This window comes from Trematomus bernacchii, unplaced genomic scaffold (assembly GCF_902827165.1).
Source record: "Trematomus bernacchii unplaced genomic scaffold, fTreBer1.1, whole genome shotgun sequence".
Classification (NCBI taxonomy): domain Eukaryota; kingdom Metazoa; phylum Chordata; class Actinopteri; order Perciformes; family Nototheniidae; genus Trematomus; species Trematomus bernacchii.
Genome location: NW_022987608.1, coordinates 6,679,941 through 6,698,609, shown reverse-complemented (window position 1 = coordinate 6,698,609; position 18,669 = coordinate 6,679,941). Strand labels below are relative to the sequence as shown.

Genomic DNA, 18,669 nt, shown 5'->3' with positions numbered 1-18,669 from the left:
AGAATATCAGTATGACAATACGACACCCTCTGTCCTTAGACCCTCACATCGTACAAGGAAAAACTTCCGGAGAAAACCCACAGTTTAAAGGGAAAAATGGGAGAAACCTCAGGGAGAGCAACAGAGGAGGGATCCCTCTCCCAGGACGGACAGACGTGCAATAGATGCCGTGTGTAAATTGAAAAGATAATACATAGCAACATAGGTAGTCCAAATGTTTGGAAATGCATGTGTCTATAATAAGATGAATCAACGAGGATATCCATCCAGGACTTATGATCCAGGACCACAGCAACAGGCACAGCCACGACTCAAGATCCAGGGCTCGTGATCCAGGACTCAGGACCACAGCAACAGGATCAGCCACGACTCAGGATCCCGGCGTAGATAGACACCAAAAATAAATTTGGGGAAGCTGGGTTATTCGGAACATGAGAGTACACAGGTACAGACAGAGAGAAGGAAGAAGTAAGGTGTCCTCCGACAAACTAAGCCTATAGCAGCAAAACTAGGGGCTGCATCTAATCAGCCCTAACTATAAGCTTTATCAAAAAGGAAGGTCTTAAGCGCACTCTTAAAAAACGGATAGGGTGTCTGCCGCCCGAACGGCAGTATAAATAGTTGAACACATACTTATACTGCAGGAAATACAAACATGAGAGAAGAGACATGATGGAGGGAATGAAGAGGCTAGGTGTGATCATAAGGGAAGCACAGGGCATACTGGACTGCAGGGAAAGTTGACCAGGTGTCAAGGTTTTGGTATGGAATAGGACCCAAACGCAGAATGAGGAGAAGGGGTATAAAGTATAACAAAAAGCGAGCTTTATTTAACAAAAGCTGATTATAAAGAAAAAGAAGAAACAACTAAACATTAACAAAACCGGGGAGCACAACAGAGAGGAACACACTTACAAGCAGGCAGGAACATGGACAAAAGACGACGACCGAACAGGGAGCAAAAGGGAAGACAAGACTAAATACACAGCAGGGTAATCACAGGACAAGACACAGCTGAACACAAGGGCAACAGGTGAACACAATGAGACAATCAGACAAAACTAAGATCATGACACCAGGCAAGATATGTTTGGTAATTTTCCAAAAAACATTCCTGATGAAAAAAAGATGAAAACTAGATATTGTATGAGTTGTTCTGAACTGAAAGGTGGTGAAATACAACATTAAATACGCAATCTGCCATTAAACACAGAGAGCCAATATACATGTTTGAACCTGAAATTGAGATAAATGTCCCTTTTAACTAAGATGTGTCATTTTACCAAACCAAGTGGCACATCTGGAGATGTCAATATGTTTTAGGCAACAGATGTTTGCTTGAAATATAAACAACAATGTACATATCATTATCTAAATGTATTTTCAACAAACAGAACTTTCTACAAATCGTACCCATACATTGAATAGGCCTGCTAGGCAAGGCAAGGCAAGTTTATTTATATAGCAAGGTGCTTTACAAAAATGAAAGACATTCAGACAAAGGCATTTAAAAACAGTCATTAAGAAGAAAAGATAATAAAAGAAACATTAAAAGAAAAAATAAATGAATAAAAAGTATATGAATAAAAAGTTACAGTGCAGTTTAAGATATGAATAGTTCAATTAAACTATGCTAAGAAGATATAACCCCAATAGTATTCAAAGGTTTAGCATAACAATGCATGTACCAAATACATGACTTACTTTATATGTGCTTGCAATACAAAAGATAGTTCAAATGCCAAAAGTATTAAAGTTAAAGCACAGCGAAGAAAAAGAAGAAAGCAACTTGTCGATATTTAACAGACAAGTTGACTTCAAAAGTCTGACAAAACCATCCTAATTATTAAACACCCTGCTGGGACAGCACCAAACACTTTAGTTCGGAATCAATTCACATTATATGACTTTCATCCATAGCAACAACAACTACACAGCAGGCAGTTACATCCAACCAAAGAGACGTTTAAACATTTGGAAAGAAAACCAGCGAGAAAAGAGACGGATAAGAATCAGGTAAATTAGACTCACGTTTTGTTGACATTAACTCTTCTTTCTTCCTTTCTTCCTTTCTTTCTTCATTTCTTTCTTGAAGTATCCAAGTAATTATATCCCAAAGTTTATTTGTTTGTTGACGTATTGTGACTCATCCACTTTCTCCATCGCTGCTAGCTTCAAGCTAACTAGCAAAACATTCAGCACACAGGTGAAACTGATTTCGTTAATTACAAGGGTCACGTGACCCAGTAAATCGTGGGTACGCTAGCATTCACAAGATCACCTACTGTAAATGCAGTGGTGTAAAGTAGCTAAGTACACTAATTACATTTTGTTCTACTTAGTCATTATAGCCCTCTACAATTCAGACATTAATCGTGTACTCCACTTCAGTAATCGTATACCTTTAGATACTTTGCAGAATTTGATTAATGATGTGAAATATAATCAACATTTAAATAAGACTTTATGTGTTTTGTGATAAACACATGAAAACATCAACAATTAGTCAAATAAGTTAATCCAAACATTGTATATTATTAGAAAAGGGGCCAATATGCATAATGAGTACTATTACTTCTGGTACTATGCTTTTTCTTGAGTAACATCTGCAATGCAGGACTTTTAATTGTAACAGAGTATTTATAGACTCTAGTATTTCTACTTGTACATATAAGATCTTCTTCTACCCCTGCCTAAATGTAACAAGTGGTTTTTAATGTCACCTTTGATTTTCGTCCTATGAGAAGCCAAAGGTCAAAATATGGGGATAACTTTTTGTTAAGAAACATTATGTAGGCTACTTTACGGTTTGGAGGCCTTTCTCTCTTTCCTTCAACTTTTCTTCCTGTGGTATACTTACATGCCATTACCACAAAGGAGTGCTGTTTCACTCAATTAAGGCTGAGTTACATTTCAATCAGGAGAGACTTCATTTTGTTTAAAGAACATTTATTGACACATGCGCCATATATGGTAAATGTTAAGTCTTTGGCGATTAGACCCCGATCCTGGAATCGTATATCTAAAGGGGGAAATGCAACCGTGAGCATATGGGAACCCTCCCTGGGGTCTAGACACTGGTGATGATGATGAAGATCTGGATTTGATGAAGAGATGGGATGAAGAGGAAGCTGAAGATCTGGATTTGATGAGGAGATGGGATGAAGAGGAAGCTGAAGATCTGGATTTGATGAGGTGTGATGATGTCTTTGGATTAGCTCTCCTGGGCACTGGATATGATGATTTTATATATTAAAATAACATGGGGCCAACATGTTTTTAATGTTGCAATGCAATTTTAAATAAAAGTATATGCTAATGCTAACAAGAAAAATCCCACATATTTTATTTTATAAACTGGCTAATAAGCAGCATCAAAGACAGACCCAACAGAGACACAATATGAAAAGGAGGAGACACGGATAAGGGTAAATAAACTTTATTTTCAAAGCATGTTTACAGTATTGAAAATGTCAGGTTTTTAATATCACCTCTTACCCGCAGGCAACTATTTACCTTAATGCAACTTTTAGAAAAAAAGAACTCCTATGTACATTCATTCACATTTGATAACAAGCAAAGATAATATTACATGGGTTTACTGTACATATAAACATATGCTAAAGTGGCCAGAGGGCTTTCAGGACAGCCTTTTGTACAATGTTAAATAGTAGTGGAGGTTCATATTATTAGCACACCGAGATGACCTATGCATGATGGATGTTTCAGAAAGAGGGGGAAATAAGCCTTTAGGAAATATTTCAGCCGTTTGATTTTAGACATTTAGAACGTTTGAATTATGTGACAGTCATCTTGGACACACGTTCATTTAAGCGTGTTAATGGTAAATGTGGTCTGACAGTGTTCTAACCAATGGAAAACTATCTTTCACAGACCACATTTTCCTCCAACACATATTAAACCAATAACTTGTCAAAACACTCTTACAACTCCCTTCATGTAAATTCACCTGCATGAAAAACACAACACCAAATTATAGAGACAGAAGACAAGAGATAGGCCTTCAAACTTTTAAGTATAAAATAAGAGCTTTCACAGGCACACCGGCAGACTAGTGTGAACATGAGACTTGGACGATCCAGTCTTGTCAGTAATTGTCTCTTTACGGTGCTTTGCAAAGATGTAACAGCAGAGAGCAACTGGGCGAACATGCTATTTTTGAAATATTCATAACACTTTTGGGAGTAAACAAGAAAACGTTTTTCGCCACATTGTTCAGGTTTGAATTGCGTCAGACTCACATTTTGTAATTCTTTTTAAATATATATATTTGTCCAAGATTCATCTGCCATTGCATCAGCAAACATCCACACACTCAAAGACCTCGGCCTTAATACAAGTATAAAAAGTCTATATATAACCGTTTCTAATTCTCTTTGTGCTACATTGAAAAAATGATACATTGTGCATTATGTACAAGCAAAAAACAGATGTCAGCACTTTGGTGTAGGCTTGTTAAAGTAACCAAGAGTTGAACTTGTTTTTCAGTTTTTTTTTTTTAAAAGACCTACTAAAGCTCATTTAAAAAGAACAAAAACATGTAGGTGAAAGTAAATATCAAGAACAGCCTTACTTTCTTTGTCCAACAGATGATGCTCTTCTCCCTCAGGTTGCACTAACAGCTGACTTTCATTACATTGTTTTAAACTCAACACAGATGTGTGTAACCAAGATAGTCTACTTTCTTTTTCGCCCAATTTCGACTTTTCAACATACCCTCAACATTGGGCTTAGCCATAAGACCATATCACACTAATCTCAATACATACTTGAATGAAGACTGGTCTACAAGTGTATAAAATGTCCTTGAAATTGGACAGGAGTGTTTTTTATTTTATTTTAAAGATGATTCCTTAACGTTCCCTGACACAGAGCAAACAATATAATGGTTTGGTCTTGTTTAGTACAGTACGTCGAAGTCAGAGGGAATACAGTCCCCAACACTGCTACTTAACCAAATCCCTATCTAGAGTTATGAACATGGAATGTTCAAATTACAGTGAGATGCAAGCTCTTCCCGATTAGATTTCGCCAAGTGTCAAAACATGAAATGTACATAACAGTGGAAAACTCCCTCAAGTCAAAACCCTGCTCGAGTACAACTCAAGGAAGAGGTTAGACGTAAACACTATAGGCTCTCCTACAACTCAATGTTTCTACCTTCAGTCCAGAAAGTCAAAACACACACACACCCTCACCAAACTTCACAGAAACAATGACAACACGGCTATTCTGGCCTACCACACCATGCCCACCGTCTGCTGATGAAAATAAGGGTAAAAACAAAAGTCACAAGACAGGCCACAAGTTTTTTCTTTTTGAAATGATTTGGCTCATATCACATGGCATTAAGGGACATCACTGGCCTTTCCAAGTTGGCATTTCATTTTTTCCTTCATCTCGGTGCTTCAGCAAACAAAGCAGGCTTTATGTTGCTTTCACTTTGTAATAAATTTGGTCGTTAGCTGGGCTGGCCCTCAAGCGTTTTTCCCCTTGTTGCACATATGAGGAAGGTGTCTCCAGGCAAACCTGGCAAGGTTAGTGTTTGGGCCACCTGTCAGTCATGGAAGTGGTTACCAATGTTTTGAATAACGTGACATTCCACCTCTGTCTGGTGATTTGAGCTACAAGAATAGCTGCCTACAAGTAAATGATATATATATATATCAAATTGATATCCCAATTTAAATTAGAATAATTTAACACATTTGGCCGTGTGGGCTTCACATTGTAGCAGTAGTCTTAAATCTGTACTTCACACGTGCCCACAAATGATGTGGGCTGCCGGTTAACAAAGGTGTGACAGCAGAGGATGGAAAAGCCTGTGGTCCATCCAATCTCTAGAGATAAGGACACGTGAAGGGGACTGTAGGCACCGAGCAGGACTGACTCTCAGTCTGGTTCTTCCCTACAAGGACCCCCTCAGGGCGTTCTGCAGTCGACATGTGAAGCCCAGAGCAGGTAGGAAGGGAGGAAGAGCAGGAGGAGAAGAAGATGAGTGGGTGGGGGATTTTATTCAGGTAAGTTCAACGAAGCCACCTCCAGTTTCATCTTGAAGTACTGGTTGAAGCGCAGGACTGCATATCTGGGACAAACAGAGAGAAGTGGTGTCAGCGGTAAGATAAAAAATGTACCTGACACGTTAGCTACGTGCACAAATATCAGACTGAGATGACACAAATTATGTCAACTTGAATGCTTCACAGTTTGTTCTTACACATATGATATGATTACAATAACTAGATCTGCTTGGCTAAACAAACTGGCTGCTGATAAGGAATGCATGAGGGTTTATTTTAAGTTGTAAACCTACCCCAAGAAATCAAAGTCGATGGTGGAGACCTTGGCCTGAATCAGTGCCCAGAGACCCCAGAAGAAATGAGATGCCTAGACACAGAGGAGAAAGAAGAGAGAGAAACAAAAGATAAGCATGTACTGTGAATGAAAACGTGTTTCTAATTACCCAATATGGCACACTGCGTCATGCACAAAGCCAGCAGAAGCCCTATGGCAACAACACCAAATAGCTGACACAGAAACACAAATGCTTCTCTTGCCCATCCTCCACACTGCCCTCTTTCCCTCTTGACAGTAAACAAGGCAGAGTGAGGCTCAGGGGAGAATGCAGAGCCTTAAAGAAGGGTAACAAGTCATTAAGAGAGCCTCCCATATGCTGGCCAATCATCACAAACATCCATCTCTCATCAGCAGGTAGTGCAGGTGATCCCGCATCACTCTGTACTCTGTTTACCGCATCACACTGTAATTCCTGTTTGCTGACCCAACACCCCTGGCAGCAGGCCTCAGGACGCTTACTGTGCTCCACAAGGGTTTGATTTCAATTCTTTGACCATTTCCTTGACCATAATAATTATTAGCTAACTGTTTAAAGAGGCATTGCCAACCAGAGAGGCTTAGCTATGAGGCAACATAACAAAATAGTTTAGGACTTAAAATAGCCTACAGTAGTTTTCCTCCGTAGTATCTTGTGATGTGATTTTGAGCCTCAGTTTATTTTTAATTCTAGCATGACGCAGAGTATGGTGTCTAAAATATTATGTCGTTTTCAAATTTGAAAAAGTTGTATCAACTTATTGCAATATTCTTGAGGCAAATTTAACACTACATTTATTCATTTTTCTCAGTGACTTGAATTATACACAAGATAACACTGTAAGAAACACATAATAATGACATGGTTTGTACGCAAACTGTCCACCAGTAGCAATTTCTAGGTTAACTTTTAATTTAATTTTTTTTAATTTGTGAATAAATTCAGAAACTTCAAAGATAACAATTCTTACATGAATGGATTTCTTCAAACATTTTCCCCAGCCCGATATTATTTTTTTATAATCATTTATTAATATCTTTTTTTTTTATTATTATTATGTTTATAAGATATCTTATTTTATTTAATATTTGTATTGCTCATTTGTTCTCCTTTTTTTAAATTATAATTCATATTTTATTTCATTCTAAAATGCAACAACTATCACAGTCTTATTTCACACGGGATAAAAAAGTACTTCTGATTCTGATACATCCCCAACTTGAAAATCGAGACATGACCTCAATGCTAGTCAGCTGCAGATGTGCTCTAGTGTAACCCTATATGGTTCTTAATATAATAATATAGCATGTTTAATACATTGCTTACCAGGGCAAATTTGTTGACTTGGACGTAAAGAGTGTCCACCTCTCTGTCGGTCACCACGCTGCCCTGGCCTTTATTCTCCTTAAATGCCTCCAGGTAGGAGCGCAGCCACTCCAGCTGGAAGGCCCGCTGAGGGTAGTGACTATAATCCACCTCATTCAGGCCTGCAACCCATAAACACACAGGTTAAACACTCCGTAAACATTGTATACCTGCAACTTTTTCCTACATTATCCACAACTCACCAGCAAACTCGTTGAAATGGTTCCCAATGTCGTAGGCTTGGTAATTGTACCCAGCGTACTCGTAGTCAATGAACTTTACATGGCCTGGAGAGAGAAGCAGCGTTGTTTAGACAAGAGACACGGGAAGAAGACATCAAATGATTATGACGTGTTTTCCCTTTTATAACTCAGAATGTCAAGGGTTTTCATTTTACACTGTAACTTATTTCCTGTCTGATTGGCTAGTAGGCTAATGTCGGGCAAGGGGTAAGAGCTTGCATTTTGAGGAAAGGTAGACTGTACAGGAAATGAAATAACGACACATATACACTTAAGAAGTATTTGTCTGAAAATAACTTCCGACAAACTGATTCAAAACCATTCACAAGCTTATTGTAAGTATCATTGGATAATGCAAAATTACATAATATGTAACGTGCACTATAATGCTGTTAAGGATGAAAACAATCATGCTGCTAAGATTAAAGCAAGTCAGAGTCAATCCATGTATTCAGAATAGGAGATCTAAGTGTGGGACAGCATACCCAACAAGATATCTTCATGGAGGTTAAGCATTCAATCTCCAATGATATCTTAGTAAACAGATTAGATGTACTTCTAACCCACTTATCACCTTTTTTGTCTACAAAATAAGCAGCAGGCATACATTAGCAGAGATGGACATTTGCAAATACTGATGCAACACATGGCAGGCATACAAACAAACTAGAGTAAAAAAGGAGAACATTGTTTTTTTTTTATGCATGCACAAAATGAAGGGGAGATAGCCAATGCTTATGTGTGTAAGACATGGGGGCATGAGTGCAAAGAAAGAAAAGGGAGATAGACGGTCAAATACAGAGAGGCTAAAGTGGTGTGTAGAAAAGTATTGTGAGCTGCCAAAGCAAATGTTAAGCAACACACTGTTTGATACACGCTTTCTTTTCAACTTTGTTGGCTCACGACAGATGATGAAGTCGTCAATAACAAGAGCCAACTGCAATTAAAGCTCCTACATATGCACTAAACTCTGGAGCCGCACCCATTTAAAAGGTTTTTTTTACAGTCTTATAAGTTTACGAGGGTCCCATACTTCTTGATGTCAACCCTACGGTCCACTTGAATGCTTCAAATTCTTCTCGGATATTTTCAAGAAGTGTCGCTTCAAACATTTAGATCAAATGTTGGGGTCAAAGAATGTGTTGATTGCATTTTTAGGCTAGCAACTTAATGAGGTGTTGACGTTAACAAAGAGGGAAGTGGGGTTTTCAAAAATGGTGGCGGTGGATCTCAAAATACAAACCCTTACTTTTAAAAAGCCCGGTTGTTACAGAGATATAAACAAATACAAAATATAACTTTAACCAACAATACATTTATTCCAATGTCTCCACTCTTGGTTTTTGGCTAATTACTTTGGCTTAACATATGGAATATTAAGTTTTGAGGTGGTGCTGGACTACAGAGAAAGACACTTTGAGGTGGGTTACCAGGTGGCGTGTAGGTCCTAGCGGGACACAACTGAACACCTCCGGGCAGTGGCTATAGCCCCCCCTGTGCAGCAGATGAAAAGGTTGGGGCAAACACATCTCTCACACATGCTCACTCTCACACGGACATATTCGTCTTTTTTTTATCCATTCTTACTCCCACGCACAGTGTCGAAAAATATCAGGCCCTGCTGCAACCCTCCCCCCCTTCATACATGCAAACCTCACTTCCCAGTTCTCACAACACACCCCTCCAATGCTCCCTTCCCATTGGTCCACTGTGAACCCAACAGCGTGACACCTCTGCAGCTTCTGCAAATGACAGAATCTTTTTAGAGGCTTCCTTTCGGCTTCTTGATAAAATGAGCGCAGATTTATTTTTCTATGCAAACAGAGTAAAGTGAGAGGGGCAGGGACACTAAAGCAGCCCGTGACACAGTAAAGAGAGACAAGAGAGAAGGAAAGAAAGAAAAAAAGCACTTTACCGTGTTTTGGGAAAACTGAGACATATTTTGGCGATTCCCCTACTTGTTTATGTTTTTATCAATAGAGGAAGTGGTGGACTTTTGGTGTCGCGCTTGGCAGACAAGTGGTTTCAACTACAGCTGAGAAGTGACAGGAAGCAGCCTGGTATCTGTTTTTAATTCAACTAATGAGGATGTGAGTTTGCACAGTGTAGATGGTATAGAGCGCAGCAACAAATGCAGCAACTGGAATTAAAAGTCATAGACTTTATTAGGGCGTTGGTAGGAGTAGTCTTTTCGCAGGCTTAATACATAATGTGATTAAACTAGTTACTGTCATAAGGGAACATTCCTTTTAATCTTCATTATGTCAAAAACAAACAATGACTTCAGCTGTCCTTATTGAAGCCTGAAACATGATTCAGCAAATCTGCAAAGTGTGTACAAAGGCACAGGCTTTAACATGTTGTGCGAGGAATACAATTCATGTGCAACACATTTGCAGCTCCTTGTGTTAGTTACAATTGGATTTCCAATAATTTAGGGAGATCTGGGTGTTGGCGCAAATCGAATTAAACCGGTATTAAAGTCAGCACTTATTTGATTTGCAAAACCACAATTCAAATCAGATTCTGCAGGCGTCCTAGAAAATATATGTTTCTGTGTGCTGAGGTCAAAGCATTTTTGCAGAAGCATGTTTCCGCTTCCAGGGATAAAGCTGATGATATTCTAAATAATAACAACAAAACCCATGAAAATACCAAAACCAACAAGGCTTTTTGTACGTCTTTTATTACTTTCCAACTGCCCCGGCCTGTCTGTGGCTCTCAACAACTCCATTCATCCCTCGTCAAGACAAACCTCTCAAAATGGGGTCACAAAAAAGGCTTAAGCATGAGTAAACAGTGGATCTATTGACTATTTCAGTATGGGATGATGTATTAGATCAAAATACACGGCATTAATCATGTCACCCAGTGAACTGTGGCCCACTGTTGCCGACAACAATGGGGCTGTTATCACGGAGGAATAAGCTATAGATAGGGTTTTGACTACACAGGCAATACATTAATATGTTAATCTGATCAATTCAATGTTGGTTTCGGTCTTTTTCACGGGATTTGTCGCTGATAAAAAATATAAAGAATATCGCCAGACACATCCTTCCACTTATACGGTCTGCCCAGTGATCAATATTGATGCTATGGAGTGGAAATTGCGGAGTAAGGAGCAAGAAGTAGCTTGACACTTTAGGCATTTGGCTGGTGCTCAGAGTGACTCAAAGTGCAAACCTTAAAAAAAACATTAGTGTAATAACCAGCAATGTACGTAGCCTCTGTACTGTCAGAGGGAAAACTCGAGTAGCATTGGAGGGTAATAGGTAGTAACGTGGCTCCTACTGCTGCCATGAACTCATCCCGATTAGCCTGAGCAGAGGGCAGACTATGCGAGGGCCCTCAAAGCCGCCTGAGCGTGAGGTTTGTCTCTCTCCATTGCCTCCCCAGGGCAGGGCGGCGCAGGGCAGCCACAGCCTCGGCTGTCATTCCTATGGGAGAAAGGCTAGACACAAGGAGCTGTGAGAAGGGCCCCGCCCCTCGCCGCGAGCCGACGAGGGGGCTGACAACTCTCAAACCACCCCACCCCGCCTCCCACATGCATATAAAACCCGGTACTCTCGTCTTTTCCCCGCCTGCTAAAGCAAACTTGTACACGTTTCCCTGAGGGTGCTTGATCTTCATCCAAAAAAACATTTTCTAAAGCACCAAAAACTTGTGCTGTCAATACAACTTGGTATGTGGTATGATGTAATGGCATTGTTTGTTCAGGCTGATTACTGTTGTTCTAGGTTCAGCAAAGAAATAGAAAGACAGAATAGACAACAGTTTTTTTTAAATGGATTCCAAATTAAAAACTTTTCTTTCTCCTTTAATTCAGAACAATGCTTTATTACAGGGGCTCCCCCAGGATTTAATCAAAATGTATGGATGATTGTAATCCTAAATAAAAAAATAAAAAGTTAAATAAGTAACAGATTGTTTGATTTAATGTGCTTTTTGTATTTGAAGCAGATACACACCCTCCAATCAACATACATAGATTTCACCCATTTTAAATTCTCTCTAGAGTGAAACTAGATTTGAATAACAGGTTTGTCTCTTCTCACCGTTCTAATTCTACGCTGGCAGCCCAGTGCAAACGCTGATAATGAGTGAGGCATGTGACTAGGGTTGAGGAAGTGCAGTTAATGCAATCCTACCTGAGCGCAGAGACCAATGCAGTTCACACTACAACACAATTCAGTCACACAGTAACGTCTTTGACTACACTTGTGCAGTTAATACTCACCTTCCTCCGCATTATAGATTATGTTTTTGCAGAGAAGGTCGTTGTGGCAGAGAACTACGGGGGAGCCCAGCACAGACAAGCTCTGCTGGAGCCATACCAGCTCTTCTCGGAGGCACCGGGGGCTGGGCACCTCCATACTCAACCTGGGGGGGGGGCACAGAGGAAGAGAGGGGAGTGTTAATAGAAGGAAGGGTGATTCCAATTCTGCACCTTTTTTTTTTTTAAGGCAAAATGTACTTTCATTTAGGGGACTTTAATTAATAGTTCTGATCACTGCTTGTAAAAAATAAACTTCACTTAGCACAGGCTGCTTCCGAACTCCCCCACAATAGAAGAATGGGTAGATAATAGTTAATGACATATACATCACGGCCTACAAATGAATATATTTACTAAGTCAGAATGGGTTTCTATTGTACAACAGACACTTTATAGAGTGAACAAACTACTGATGGATAGTTCTACTGCCAAGAGAAGTTTATATTTGTCAGATTTGATCAATTTAGTGTGACAACAGCTGTCTGATAGAAACCCAATTTTAGCAGACGGGGAACATTTCTCAAAAGTATGATACGTTTTGTGAAAAGAATAAATAAAAAGGTGAATTGAAATCCTTCCAATGTTACTACTAGAATACAATATTTTGACTTAAATCCTCACTACAGCTTATCAGCAACTACATTTCCTGCCTAAAGAAGAATTATTTCTAACATTAGTTTCACAATGTTTAACACTTTGCTCCAGCACAGTGCTACTGGCAACTACTTGCATCTATATCCTTGTCAAATTCCATTTGTTTTATGCAAATAAGGAATTGCCTTTGCGATGCTAACATTTTGTTGTACCAGGATATGATCATGAGACAGAGGCAGATGATAAACAAACAGTGAAAAGGGTAGGTTTCGATACTCGTGGTTAAGAGCCACATGCAAAGTTGTCCAAAACGTTTCCGTTGTTTTTGTTTCACATACATGAACTTTTCGGATGTTGCGGGTGTCTGGAGTCTTATTTATTATTTGGGAACCTCCTCGGAAATCTACTGCCTGCAAAGTCAGCGCTTGTTATGGATTTATTTTGAGTGCCAAAATATACGAAGGTTGTCGTTATTGCAAACACAAAGGTCAAACAAGAAAGACTCAATGGAGCCAAAGGGCCCAAAATAGTCTAAACTCAATGGGCCTGTATTGTTTTGTGTCAACACTAACACCCGGAATAAAGGTCATATACATTTTTGGATAAAGGTATAATTACAAGGTTTGTTTATTTGCATGATGCCAGACGAAACCATGCTCCTGCTTGTTGACGCATCATGCTTATTGACATTCGCTCTGTTGTGTTAACTCTCCTTCCAGGAATCCTAAAGCTTGAATGTGAATTCCCACCTGCCGAGAGCATGAAAGGAATTCCACAAACGTACGCAGACGTGCTGGATATCTACCCCTGATAACGGAAACTCTTTGGCTGCGTCACTGCCCGAGCTAATAAAAGAGGACACGGATGCACGTGGAGATAACAGAAATATTCAACAGGCCAGCCATGAGCTTTCAACTAGTCATAATCTGTTCAACAATCTGATTTCTTTTGAATCCAAATGTATATTTGAATCACTATACTACTTTTGAAAGAGTTGTTCTTCCTTTCTTTGTTTTTATATCTCTATAGTTTAATTGCTGCAACTCAAAGGTTATCTATCTATCTATAGCAGCGAATTAAAAAAACCTGCAGATAACATGTTCAGTGAGTCATGAACTGTACAAATTGTTCTATACATTTTGCAACGGAAAACACGCACATACTTTCTGTGCCTACCAGAGAGGAAATAACTTACCAGCTGACTGTGGTATTCATAATAATTGAAATGGGGAAAAACAAAAAACAATGACTGTGGATTTACATGGTTGTTATGATGCATACGTTATACCGACCATTTTCCCACCACTCTCGCTTCATTTCAGAAGGCCATGACGTTGTGAAAATATTTTTGTATTGGAATAATCAGAGGAGAAGAAGAACATATGTTTAAGGGGTTTGTGTCATCTCTCTAAAATCTAAATCTTTGGACACTGAGGTGACAGATGCTCACAGATGGCCCTACTAATGCTTAGAACCCTATATAAACACTATGCATTACTTTGATGTGAGCAAATCGTGTTCATTTTAATAGTGTAATCTCTGTACTTCCATCTGAGTATTCTGTACGTTTTTTACCTTTACACCATTTTCTTTTTTTTAACAGTTCTATTTTTGCTCCTTTTCTTACATCGTATTTCCTCATACTGTGTTTATGTTTAGACCAAAGCAAATGTCTGGTATGTGATGCCTACTCAGCAATAAACTGTTTTTTGATTCTGAAGTATGTAAGGACCTTTGAGGCAGGTTTAGCGAGCAAAATATTTTTACGCGGCCTCACCTGGCGTTCTTCTCAGGGTCCTTGAGGTATTTGGGGATGAGAGCGAAGTACTTGCCCATCTTCACCCACAGGTCGGACTGGGGCACCCAGCCGTTGTGGGCGTGGATGACATGGTACTTAGCAAGCTGCTTGGCAATGAGGCTGCAAGATAGAAAAGAAAGGAAACATTTGCATTTGAAGTAGAGCATCAGCAGAAAAAATTTACTAAATTCTACCAAAAATTCACATTTTAAGAAAGTTCACTATATATCTACCACATCTCCACATGTCGCCTGGCTAGTTGTGGAATGTCAGTTTTCTAAAACTGTTTTATATTTATGAATATAACAGTTGTCATTTGTACCAGTTCTTGAAAGATTTCTCTTTAGCTGTGCCTACATTTTCAAAGACACTTTAAGGCAATGACTGACAGCTGTTTACATCTTGTGAGGGAGTGTGAGGGAGCGTGAGGGTGGGGTTGTTAGTGTGAGTGTAATTGTTAAGCCTACACGCCGATTTAGGTGACGATCGGGTGGCTTTGTTGGAGAAAAAAAAACCCTGACCCTTGCTGCATGACAAAGCAATATTTCGTTTTTACCTGAACACAGGCGGGCTGCGTATGTGCTCAGGTTCCAGGGCAGTTCCTTGCAAAAATTCATAACAAAGGCCATTGTTGAAGGTGCAGTATAGGTGTGGGGCACAGCGGTTTGCATGTAGTACTCTGAAACTTTTCACTTCATTTTCCCGGTCAACCAACAATTCTGTTTTGTTGCCATATATACGGACCAGAACCACATCCTGCATGAATGCACCAATGTAGCAGCCCAGCAGCTTGTTGGTGATCCCATCTGTGAAAAACTGCAGAGAAAGAAAGGGGAAAAGCAGAGAACAGGTGAATCAGGGGTAAAACAAATCATTATTTGTCCTATGGTTCAACTACTAGATACACGCCTACAGTTGAACAACAGTGGGACCATCCTCCGCATTTTACTATTTAAGTACTGTGCATAAAAACCTACATTGTTTTGAGTATTACGTAATTACTGAGGGGAGTCGGTATCTGGCAAGCCACACTAAAGCAAAGAGGAATTAATGTAGCAATAGAAAATGAAGGCTCGTCTGAGTTGATTTAAGCTGGACTGTCTGCCATGATGCTGGGAAAAAAATTGGGGAGCGGTGGAGGGGGGCTAACATACCAGCCCTGATTGTTCGCTGTATAAGGGAGTGACTGAGAAAAACAGGACGGTGAGGAATTTTATTTTTCATGTGAAGCTATGGCAGGCATTTGCTGAGTTTCCACTTCTCCCCCCATTGATGAATATAGGCAAGCATGTGACCAGGTGTTTACCAAGTGGAGCCACACCCCCTCTCTCTCTCTCTTGGTGTAAAGGGAAATATGTCTGGGTGTTTGCCCAGGCTGTAATGTTTCACGCTTCTTAATAAGCCTAACACATTTTAATGTTAAGGTCGTAATGTTCCATTTTCTGTTGCCTCACTTAAAAATGTTTGACTTTGGAAGACCGAATAGGACACTTGCAGGATTACATTAAGTAGTCAGGTGTCAAGCTCTATTTGTCAACCATGTTTCTTCTAGAAGTTTACAGGAATAGTCTATGTACACTTCGTCAGATCTCTAACCAATCTCATAAACTCCAGAAAGTGTCTATAACTCACAGAATGATGATAACTGTGGGTTATTAAGATGACAGACACACCTTTACTCTAACTACACAAATACCTGCATGTTAATGGCCTTCGGGACTTGTTTAATTCGATATTTGAGTTCATGTATAACACCCTGGTCAACCCTAGTTTTCAAACTGCGTCAAAGGCGGTGTGATGCTCCCGCTGTCTGATCATATCCTCAAGTGTTAGGAATGCTATTTGCAAAAAGGGGGGAGATGACTGCAGTAATATACCATGGAAATGATTTACTATGTGATTGTTAACAGCTATTTGATATTAACATTAGCATATTGTGTCATTATTAAAGTTGGTGTCGTGTGTCATAGGAATATTAGTATAAACTACCTTCAGGTTGTCATATGGGACTAGGTTGCTAGCTAACATCGCTTATTTTTTTTATAATACCACAAAAATTGGAATTGAAGATAAAATAAAATGGACCTTTATTAATCCTCGTAGGGAAATTCAGTTAAACTCTGATCCTCTGTACATAGATACAGATATGTAAGCACGGTTAGATACATTTAAATGTGCAGGTGGGTCCTTCCTAGCATCCGCTGCCATTATACAGTATATTATATATGTAAAAAGCTAATGCTTCTTTGTAAAAGCTTGGTTTAAATGTTCAATCTCCCTCTGGTAAAAAAAAAAACAACGTTATATACCCAGGATATTCAAGTGTCTAAAGAATCGCTCTGATGTTAGCAGGCCAAACTACCATGACCCAAATCATGTTAAACTTAGCCCGTATTTACAAGCTGGAGGAAATGTCATACTAACCAGACTTACGGTGCAGTAAAATGATACAATACAATAAATAATCGGCACCTTGAGTTTGACCTCGGATGGCTTCCAACTCGGTCTCAGCTCCTTGATCAGCTTGAGAGCTCCGGATCTGTAGTCGCTTTCGTCAACTGTCACATCTATTTTGGGCACAGCGGGAGCCTCGTCGGGTACGTGAATGTAGCTTGCCATTGCTTATCTTTATTTCTTGAAATATCTTAAACTCTGACGATAACCGTACGTTACGCTGCGGCTAAATGCTGAATGTATGAAAATATCTGACGAAGGCTGGGTATATATTGCTGTAGTCGTCGGTGTGTGCGGCAACGCCTCTCAAAAAATCCCACCCACAAGAGAAAAAATGCTCTCGCAATGCATGCCGGTAGTCGAATGACTCACTGGAAGCGCGTGATCAATGCGTCAGCGGGCACCGTCGGCGGAGCTTAGTTATTCAAAGCATGTAAAGATGCAACGTTATGCTTTTGCAATGATTAACACAAATGACAAACCAAATCAATTTACTGAGAAGACACACACGATAACGAATAGACAATATAACTCGAAATTCTTCTCAGTTATTATTCCATTCGCAATACGTTGGTGGATATACACGAGCATTCACTGGAAACGCACTACGCTTCTGACGTCACATCCGTAATCTACTTAAATGAGATGAGCTTTTTGTCACGAACGAAATATTTCAAATGTTAAACATAGAGGATAGATACATTTTAGCTCAAATTAATTCGGTTTGCTAGTCTCATAAACACACAATTGATGTTTTAGCGGTAAAGTTAAAAGCTAAAGTTTTCTGTGAACGCAATTCATTTATGTTCCTATTAGTGGTTGTGGGCCTAAGGATTCTGCTGAGTTAAAGCTCTACCCTTACCCAATTGTTTTATTCCTCATTGCATTGTACATTAAGATAACTAATAATTCATTGATTTATAGTTATGGTCTGAATGACAGAGTATAAGAACATGTTATCTATCAAAGACAATCCAAGCTGTTTCTTTCTGTGGGCTCATCGTGCCATTGTATCTTGTCTATATCTATAATTCCACATTATTCATTAAAAGAAGGTAGAGTTACTGCATCCCATGTATAATTCAAACCAATAATCTTTGCAACAAGGATTCAGGTCAATTTCAACTTGCAAAAACATATGTGCAACCCTAACTAGGTTTATAAAAAGTACACTAGAGGAAACACCCCCAAAGATTCCCCATGGCCGAGCCCCTCTACAGTAAATATATACATCTAAATATACTTCATAACAATGGTGGTGTATTTCCATCTTGACCATTAGCCAGTTCAGCCGTGTAATATCTGTTTCACGCTGGCACGCAATCCATGCCAGGTCTGACGAGTTGCTTGGTAACACACAGTGTAAAACATTACAAGGGATTTCATTGCACGAACGGTCCCATCCTCCATGTCCATCAGGGATTTTAATTTGATCTTGATACATGTGCCACCATGGGGCAGCGTTGACTCTTGTAAACAATGCCTGTTCTCCACCCACACAGGTTCACACTTCCAGGTGGGAGGTGTAGTTAAAGTTTAGGGTGTCGTCCTACCTTATTAGTGTCTCTTTAGTAAAGGGGTG

General features: G+C 39.5%; 1 protein-coding gene across 1 annotated transcript; it reads right to left on the bottom strand.

The window, feature by feature from the left end:
• Nucleotides 1–3,423: 3,423 nt before the first annotated feature.
• On the bottom strand, nucleotides 3,424–17,397 carry etnk1 (ethanolamine kinase 1). Its single transcript, XM_034131419.1, has 8 exons — nucleotides 17,106–17,397; nucleotides 15,190–15,449; nucleotides 14,613–14,753; nucleotides 12,203–12,345; nucleotides 7,924–8,007; nucleotides 7,682–7,842; nucleotides 6,335–6,408; nucleotides 3,424–6,106 (listed from the first exon to the last, which is right to left on the bottom strand). The coding sequence occupies exons 1-8, from the start codon at nucleotides 17,250–17,252 to the stop codon at nucleotides 6,034–6,036; spliced, it is 1,083 nt and encodes a 360-aa protein (XP_033987310.1). The 5' UTR covers nucleotides 17,253–17,397; the 3' UTR covers nucleotides 3,424–6,033.
• Between the last annotated feature and the right edge of the window lie 1,272 nt (nucleotides 17,398–18,669).